The 9,154-nt window shown below is 37.4% G+C and overlaps 2 protein-coding genes across 4 annotated transcripts; both read right to left on the reverse strand.

The window, feature by feature from the left end:
* On the reverse strand, positions 766–3,442 carry LOC18775792 (F-box/kelch-repeat protein At3g23880). 2 transcript variants are annotated; one of them, XM_020563376.1, is made up of 4 exons: positions 2,894–3,442; positions 1,373–2,642; positions 1,041–1,052; positions 766–933 (listed from the first exon to the last, which is right to left on the reverse strand). In XM_020563376.1, exon 2 carries the CDS (start codon positions 2,612–2,614, stop codon positions 1,385–1,387), a length of 1,230 nt encoding a protein of 409 aa, XP_020418965.1. In that variant the 5' UTR covers positions 2,615–2,642; positions 2,894–3,442; the 3' UTR covers positions 766–933; positions 1,041–1,052; positions 1,373–1,384. The 2 variants fall into 2 exon arrangements, with proteins under 2 accessions (XP_020418965.1, XP_007210656.2); XM_007210594.2 differs by having other exon boundaries at positions 766–1,052.
* Positions 4,012–6,900, reverse strand: LOC18777465 (F-box/kelch-repeat protein At3g23880). Of its 2 annotated transcripts, none has more exons than XM_020564843.1 (3): positions 6,420–6,900; positions 4,774–6,118; positions 4,012–4,258 (listed from the first exon to the last, which is right to left on the reverse strand). In XM_020564843.1, the coding sequence occupies exons 1-2, from the start codon at positions 6,545–6,547 to the stop codon at positions 4,786–4,788; spliced, it is 1,461 nt and encodes a 486-aa protein (XP_020420432.1). In that variant the 5' UTR covers positions 6,548–6,900; the 3' UTR covers positions 4,012–4,258; positions 4,774–4,785. The 2 variants fall into 2 exon arrangements, with proteins under 2 accessions (XP_020420432.1, XP_020420433.1); XM_020564844.1 differs by having other exon boundaries at positions 4,774–6,101; positions 6,420–6,520.

The following is a 9,154-nucleotide window of genomic DNA, read 5'->3' on the forward strand; positions in this document are numbered from 1 at the left end:
GGGGTAGTGACCAATTCTTGCAGCCTCGTGAGCTGCTCGATTTTTCTTGCGAGGGATCCATCGTCAATCCACGGATTCAAAAGACGATGATCGTCTTCGTGTCAATGCTATTTGTTGTTATTGTTTTTTGGTCTCAATCTCATTCCCATTCCCATTCCCATTCCCACTCCTCTCACTTACCTCAACAAACAGGATTGTGCAATCAACATATCCTACTCCAAAAGTCACAGGTTCCATGGAAACTATTAATCAACAACCAATCATTGGGTTAATATACCTACACATTTCGAATGTGAAGCAAAATATATCAAATGCAAATACTGCTGATTGTTGAGCCAAGGAAATTTACTTAAAAAATACAACAAAAAATTTGCAGAATCATTTGATGGATGATTCCATAGAAACAGGTAGATAGTTTAGAACTGCATAACCAATTCAAATATTTAACAGGTGTATAATGCCATAGAAAAATACAAGTATATTCAAAAGTTACTACTAAATCTTTGTAATTTAGTTATGTTTAATTTGTTTTATGAGGTACAACAGAAATGTCATAAAGCCAGATTGAGGATGCCACTCTTGTCAGAAGGCATAAGAGTGACTCCGTCGTGGTAGGAATGTAATTAGATTGTTAATATAAGTAATCTTTTAATGAATGTTAACTTATGTGAATAAAATTTATCAAGATGGATTGATTCAAACACGATTTGCAGTTGCTTAAAAGCGGGTACAATTGCAGAAGCATTTAAACTGGTGCAAAGCCAATAGAAATTAGCAACTAGATACTTCCATAGTTCCATTTCAGTTTTTCAAAAGCTGAAGAATAAATAGTCCAACAACTACTACAGAAAGCGTATCAGCACTACAGATAACAAGTTCATGCTAAGTAATTACACCACAACATCAGGCATATAACACTATTGCCCTACAAATCTGCAACACAATAAACAAGAAAACAAAAATTATGTTAGCTCATGGGAGAACATGAGAACGATGTTACTGAGCATCAGGCATCAGGCACGTTGGGTAAAGGGCGTTACCGCGCATCAGACCTGCAACAAAAGGAAACAAGAAAAGTACTTGTTTAATCAATGCTTAAGCACGAAACTTCCTCTTCATGCTTACTTACATGAATGAAAGCTAAATTGTAAAAGGACCTAGAAACATTGGACATGGGATTAATGAATGAATTGCACAATCTTATTACAGAAGCAAATTAAACCATTTAAATGAATACACAAACTTCACAACAGTAGCAGCAACAGCAATTTAGTCACCAATTTGGCTTTTAATGAACATAAAAATCTGGCAAACAGAGAATTACAATGTCTTGAAAAGCAACGTTCTGTTTGCAGAACTATAACCACATTACCTGTTCTTTCTCTTAGTAAGACTCTGCATTGCTCTTGTTGAGTAATAGGAGGCTCTCTTTATAAAAACCAACATTGCAATATTGATATCCAGAAATCCCAAGATTTTTAAACTGTTTGCTCACAAGGTCTAGTGATATTAGTTCCTGCCTTGATTTGTCAGTGAGAAGCACCAGTACTTCACCACTCTTCCTAAAATATAAGGCCCTGGGTAAAAGTCTTTCTGGACCTTGTGGACCAAGGGTAATCAGTTTGGTCCATGACTCCTTTATGCCATACTCTTTCATCACCCAAATCTCAAGAAAAGAATCTTCACACCTGTTATCTATCATGAACAGAGCAATAGATTTTCTGTTATCTGAAAGAGACAATCGCAAACCCAAGTCGTATTTCCATTGGATAATCTTCGGCATAGGTATCTTACGGAAGACCTCCTTGCCCAGGTCAAAAGTCAATATAAAATAGTAAAGACCACCATTTGTTTTGCAGAATACAGGCCAGTGAAGAAACCCATTAACAAAAGCACTGGATGCGCGTCCATCTGTTAGACATGTAGGAGAAACACAACCAAGACTGCTCCATTTGCCGGTGGCCAGGGAATAAACCTCAGCAAGAGTTGGTGTCCCACGTTGATCCAATAAAGTGACAACTCTCACAACCTTATAGTCATTGGTCATAGCATCAAAACCAAATCCAATCGAGGCATCGTAACCACGATGTGTAACAAATCTAACATTAGGCTTGGGAAGGGTCAGTAACTTTCTAATGGCTGGGTTCCATATAAAGAAGTTGTAACCATAACGGTAGATATCATCCGCAAGGCAGAATAGCCCATCACAAATGCCGACCACACGAAGATGTGAGTTCCACAGTTCTTGCTTTCGAGCAATTGGAGATTCTATCTTGGCGTACTCGTCGAAAGCCCGGTTATCATAATGCACAGAGTGAACCTCGTCGTCTACCTTGTCCATGACCGTTTTGCCGAGGAAGGTGGTCACCTCCAAACCAGAAACTCTGTGGAGTAGGAGGTGAACGTCATCGACTGTTGGGCTGAGGTGGGTTCGGATAAAGCTTGGGTTTATGATCATGGACCTCCATGCCTTGCACACTGAGGTGCATTTGACCGTAGATTTAACGGGCAGCCTAATTAGGATCTCTTGTATGATTTCCTGAGGAAAAGAGGCTGCCATCTCTCCAAATTTCAATTCGTGCATTCCTTGTGTGATATCTTGTATGTTATCCATGTCTTGCACACTCAAACAGTTATACCAACTGAAACCAAAAAATAAATAAATCAAGGCGCTGTTCTGAAAGCAGAGTCACAGTCATATACATAAAAGATAAAACTAAAAACTAAAAAGATTCAGTAATAAGGACCAACAAAAACCCTAAACTGTCATATTTTTCAGATCAAACTCAATATCCACTCTACAAATTAAAAATCCAAACCCACCATTCTCATAAGAAACAGAAAAGCTCCAAAAAATCCCAGAAAAACGAAGAGAAAAAGTTCAGGAACTTACAGTTTCTGGTCCTGATGAGCAGAGCAGAGCCGAAGTTGAGGAAGCGTCTGGTTCTTGTGCTGTGCTGTGCTGTGCTAGAGAAGAAGAGTGAAAAGAGAAAAGAACCCTTTCTAGCTTCTTCTAGGACATTCTTTTCCGTACATGGTAGTCCGCTCAAACCCTAATAGATCATTCTGGAGACCTCTCTTTCTCTATTTATATGCTGAGATTGCGTGCCTACGTCTAAAATGCTCCGTACCAAATTAAAAGCTTGATTAAAGTTTATCTGTGGTTTGGTTCGTCTTTGGGTTTAAGAATTGCATAAGCTTTCGCGGGAACTATTTTTTATTGTAGGAAATTTTCATATTTCGCCATAACTTTGTCTAATTTCTATTTTGACCCTCTTTTTTTTTTTTTTTTTTCCTTGGACCGCTTAATTTTGTAATGCGACTTTATCTCCACAAGCCCATTCGGTTTTTCACCCCGAAGGCCCATTCGTTAGTTTATTACAATTTCTCTCTAATTCCAACAAACATTTTTGTGTTTTGGGATCATTAACTGAAAACAAAGCTAAAAAAATAGCCACAATACAATGGAACTTGAAGACCACCTTGGTGGCTCTGTTCAAAATCTCGTCATAAAAAACCCTAAAAGAGGAAAATTCGGTGAAGAAAATCACCTCATGTATCCGACATTAACATAAAATACAGCTTAAATTATGTTTTAAAGAAATTTACTTTTTGAGTTTGGGCTACAAAACTTGTGTTGGAAAGGTGGCTGCTTTAATCAGATAAATAAAACCACAATTTATTTGCTAATAACTTAAAACAATTTTTAATTTATTTCCTAAGGGCAGATTATACAATCTTGCCGTATGTTGGAGGACTGACATATGGAAATGTCGATGCTATTTGTTGTTATTGTTTTTCGGTCTCAATCCCATTCCCCCTCCTCTCACTTACCTCAACAAACAGGATTGTGCAATCAACATACCCAACTCAAAAAGTCTCAGGTTCCATGGAAACTATTTAATCAACAACCAATCCTTGGGTTAGTATACCTACACATTTCGAATGTGAAGCAAAATATATCAAATGCAAATGCTGCTGATTATTGAGGCAAGGAAATTTACTTTAAAAAAACAACAAAATTGCAAAATAATTTGATAGATGATTCCATAGAAAGAGGTACATAGTTTAGAACAGCATAACCAATTCAAATATTTAACAGGTGCATAGGTCGATCCAATTTTTTCAAAAACTACATTTATAAAAAGTAAAAACTATTCGAGAAAATGTATCAGAACTTGAGATAAGAAGTTCCATGTCAACAAAATGCACCATCATTTCAGGCACTGAAGGAAAACGACGTTGCAGCACTACAAATCTGTCACAAACAAAAACGAATAAAGACCACGGTTAGGAGTGCGAATATAACTTCCAATTCATGCTTTACATATATGAAGACTAATTGGAAAATTAACTACTGTGTGCACAAAAACCATTGGAAAAGGAATTCAATGCACAAACTGTTGAACAATTCTATTTACAGCAGTAAGACCGACCATGTAATATGAATGCATAAAGTTCCCTATGTAAACAGCAACAGTTCCACAGTCCACTTCTTAAAGTCAAACCAAGTTGATATTGTACATGTGATAAAAGTTACAAAACTATAAGCACTTGCAAAAAGACAAGTCTAACCATATTTATCAGTATCTGGTTTGAACTTCTTGTTTTCTGGATTGAGTTTAGACGAAAGATCAGTTAATGAACATAAAAAGAACCCACATCAATTTAATCATCCATCAGGCTCTTAGTGAATATAAATATCTGGCAAGCAAAGAATTAAAATTGTTCTTCACAAGCAATGCTCTGCTCTCAGCATTATAATCACATTACCTGTTCTTTCTCTTAGTACGAAACAGCATCTGTCTGGTCAGATAATACAAGGCTCTCTTTGTAGGAATCGACGTTGCAATATTGATATCCTTCTCCAGAAATCCCAAGATTTTTAATGGTTTTGCTCACAAGGTCTAGCGATACTAACTCGTGATTTGATTTTGCGCGGTGCCCATAAAAAGTATATTGATTACTAAGTATTGAACCCATAGAAAATGCTACCCTAGCTCCAGAAAGTATCAATAATGCTTCACCGTTCTTCCTAAAACATGACGCCCTGGGTAGAAGTCTTTCTGGCCCTTGTGGACCAAGAGTAATCAATTTGGTCCATGACTCCTCCATGCCATACTCTTTCATCATCCATATTTCAAGAAAAGAGTCTTCACATCTGTTATCCATCGTGAACAGAGCAATGGATTTTCCATCTCCTGAAATAGACAACCATAATCCCAGGTGGTAATTATATTTTATTAAAATCTTTGGCACCCGTATCTCGCGAAATAACTTACTGCCCACCTCAAATGTCAAGATAAAATAGTTAGAGCCATAATCTGTCCTACGGAGTGCAGGCCAGTGAAGAGCCCCATTAACAAAAGCTTGAGATGCCCGACTTAATTGACATGAAGGAGTAACAGAAAAAACACTGCTCCATGAGCCAGTAGCTAGTGAATAAACCTCAGCAAGAGTTGGCCCCACACCTTCATGCTGTAAAGTTACAACTCGCACAACCTTATAGTCATTGGTATTAGCATCAAAACCGAACCCAATAGAAGCATCGTACCCACCATGTGTCCTAAAGGTAATAGCAGGCCCGGGAAGGGTCACTAACTTTCTAATGGCTGGATTCCATATAAAGAAGTTGTAACAATAACAGAACATATCATCCGCAAGGCAGACTAGCCCGTCACAAGTGCCAACCACACGAAGATGTTCATTGAGCACTTCTTGCTTTGGAGCAATTGGAAATTCTATCTTGGCATACTCGTCAAAAGCCTGGTTATCATAATGCAGAGAATAAACCTCTTCTGTTACTTTGCTTACGATGGCTCTGTGGCCGCTAGTGGAGCTCTCCCTACCAGAAACCCTGTGGACTAGGAAGAGGTGCCTGTCATTCATGTTATTAATTTGGCTGAGGTGGGCGCGGGTAAATCTTTTGTTTATGATCATGGACCTCCATGCCTTGCACACTGAGGTGCATTTGATCAAAGATTTAACGGGTAGCCTAAGTAGGATCTCATGTATGATTTCTTGAGGAAAAGAGAGTGCCATTGCTTCAAATTTCAATTCCTGCATCCCTTTTGTGATATCTTCTTGTATGTCATCCATGTCTTGCACATTCAAATAGCTATAACAACTTACTAAAATAATAGAAACAAAAAACATCTATAACTGCGATAAAACCCAGAGTAACATTCATCTACATAAACGATAAAACTAAAAATAAAAAGTCCAATAATAAGAAGCAACAAGAACCCTAAATGAAATGTCACATTTTTCATATCAAACCCAATCTCAACTCTGTAAATGAAAAATCCAAACCCATCAGAAAAAACCTAATACTAAATCCAAACCCACCATTTTTCTAAGAAACAGAAAAGCTCTAACGCAAATTCCAGAAAAAGAAGACAAAAACTTGAGCAACTTACAATTTCTGGTCCTGCTGAGCGGAGCCGAAGAAATGGAGCTGACGAAGCGACGTCGTTCGTTGTGCTGCGTTAGAGAAGAAGAGTGAAGAAGAAAAGACTCGTAGAACCCTTTCTAGCTTGGAGGACATTCATCTCCGTACATGATAGTGAGGTAAGAGAAAGGCGTCGGCTGAAACCCTAGGGACCTCTCTTCTCTTCTCTATTTATATGCTCTGTTACTGCTTGCCTTCGTTGCTTGATTAAAGTTCATCTTTGGGTTTATGAACTGCAAAAGCTTTTCCAGGAACAATTTTATTGTAGAAATTTCTTTTTATCTCCGAATTCTGTCTAATTTCTATTTTGACCCCTTCTTCATCTGGTAGCTTGTTTTTTTATTGGAATTACCCTAATTAAACTTGGACCGGATGGACCGCATGTAACTTTATCTTCACAGGCCCATTCGTTAATTTCTTGCTAATTCCAACAAATTAAGAGCACTAGTCTTGCCTTTCCAAAAAAAAAAAAAAAAAAAAAAAAAAAAACTAGACTTGAATTTGGGTCTGATTTGTTTATGGAATTTTTATGTTTTTCAATCAGTATTTTGTTTTTCTGAACCATTAATTTTTGCCCGAACACCTTTAGCAAATGATGAATTATTCAGTTAAGAAATGTGTGCTTATGCAACAACAAATAAACACAAATATTTTAAGAGAAATAAGGTGTTGATATTTTATCATTTTGTGGGGATTATACGGGACAAGTATTCTTTATAAGTAATCCTTCTTCTACCTTCAATTTAATAATTAAAATTTTTTTTTATATAAAAAAACGTGCTTTAAATATAGGAAATTTACTTGTCTTAATCTAATCCTAGGAACACAACCAGAGTTTCATAGCATTGGACAGAGATGGCTACTTCCATGACCCAAATTCATGTATAATTAAAAAAAGGATTAACTACATTTTAGTCCATGAAGGTTTATGGTCAGTATCGAAATGGGCCTCGAGGTTTCAATTTCATTCTTGTATTTCAAAATATGACCAATTTACACCGGCAGTTTCATTGACCGTCATGTCATACGTTAAATGCTGACGTGATGATTGTGGGACCCACCACAACAGTGACTGTTCGTCTTCCCAGCTACATAACACCGATGTCTGGCCACCTCTGACTACAGGACCGGTCAAAAAATGACCGGCTACTTCAGATGACTATGTCTCGGCCAAGACCTAACCTCTCCAGTTCCTCACGACGTCAATGTGAGGTTGGGAAGAGAGAATGAGGGTTTTGTCTTTCGACGCCAATTCCGACAACTCCAGTTGCCATTGAAGTCGATTTAGGTACGGTTTTTCATCCCCTTCATGTGTTCTTGCTGTTAGTATATGTGGTTTGGATTGATTTCATGATTGAGAGTTCGAATTAGAACGCCCAAAATGGCCGACTGTTTTGACCGTGATTTACCCAATTCCGGTCAGTTTTTGGTTGGGGTCCGAGAACAAAACTTGCTCCCCTGGTTAGCCTAGGGATGGCAACGGGTAGGGTAGGGGACGGGTATGACAACACCATCCCCGTCCCCGCTCTCTATCCAGTCCCCCATCCTCGAACCGATCCCCGTTTAATAGGTTTCAGGGAATCCCCGTCCCTATCCCCGTTAGGGGACTATCCCCCATACTCACCCGGAATCCCCGATTTTTTTTTGCATAAAAAATATTTATCATACATTTTATCATTAAGTTTCATATTAACTTATCATTCAACACATCCAAATTAACTATAAAGTTCAACTCAACTATTCAAAATCACATCATTATGAAATTCCAGAGAAGATTAGGAAGAATTAGGAGAGGGAGGTTAGGAAGAATCAGCAAACAGTAACTATGTCAAAAGGGAAGAGATAGACGTGAGGAAGAGAGAGAAATAGGTTTTGTGGTGGGTCCCACAATCACCATGTCAGCATTTAATGTCGGACCTGACGGTCAATGTAACTACTGGTGTAAATTGGTCATATTTTGAAATATAAGGTATGAAATTGATGAAATTGAAACATCGGGGCCCATTTCAATACTGACCCTAAACCTTCAGGGACTAAAATATAAATGAAAGTATTTGCGAAATGCTCTCTACACTCCCTATTAAAAATAACTTCCATATTACTTTTAGCTTGTATTTTGTTTATAGGTTATAATGTATTATGTGATTAGAATTTAGAATTATAATTATTTAACTTGGTACCTCCTATTATTCACACAATTTCATAATTCACAAGTTTATCATTCTTAATCATGCGAAATAGAACATGTAAAAAAAAATGTATATAGCATGTGGTTTGCAAGTCACACTCGCTTCGTGTTCTAACAAGATGTGCATATTTAAATTCTCAACATGCAAATATTTATTTTAAAAACTGATTGTTTGTTGAAATGACTTTTTTTTTTTCTCTACTATATTGCAATCGGTGTGTTGATAAAATTGCTAGAAATGTTGGAGGACACCAAAAACAGTAGAAATAACAAAACAATTGAAGATACATGACAAAGCTGTGTTACCATCCATTTTGAATCGGATTCTAAGGAACTAATTGACTGCATCAAACATCACAATAATGAAAGCAACGAACTATTGGTGTAAAACGGGTGAAATTGGTGTCTAAAGGGATGATATTTGTGTTGAAATCTCTCAAGAAATAGGTCCAGTCCATAAAGAATTTGGGTGGAAGGAAGCCCAACCCAAGTTCAAACACAAATGTACATAGAAA

Source organism: Prunus persica, chromosome G5, assembly GCF_000346465.2.
Source record: "Prunus persica cultivar Lovell chromosome G5, Prunus_persica_NCBIv2, whole genome shotgun sequence".
Lineage (NCBI taxonomy): Eukaryota > Viridiplantae > Streptophyta > Magnoliopsida > Rosales > Rosaceae > Prunus > Prunus persica.

Bases quoted from the DNA above. Each gene is read 5' to 3' on its own strand.
- LOC18777465 (XM_020564843.1), bottom strand. From the start codon at position 6,547: ATGTCCTCCAAGCTAGAAAGGGTTCTACGAGTCTTTTCTTCTTCACTC. The intron at 6,119-6,419 runs GTAAGTTGCTCA...AAGTTGTTATAG, and splicing joins GCTCAGCAGGACCAGAAATT to CTATTTGAATGTGCAAGACA.
- LOC18775792 (XM_020563376.1), bottom strand. From the start codon at position 2,614: ATGGATAACATACAAGATATCACACAAGGAATGCACGAATTGAAATTT.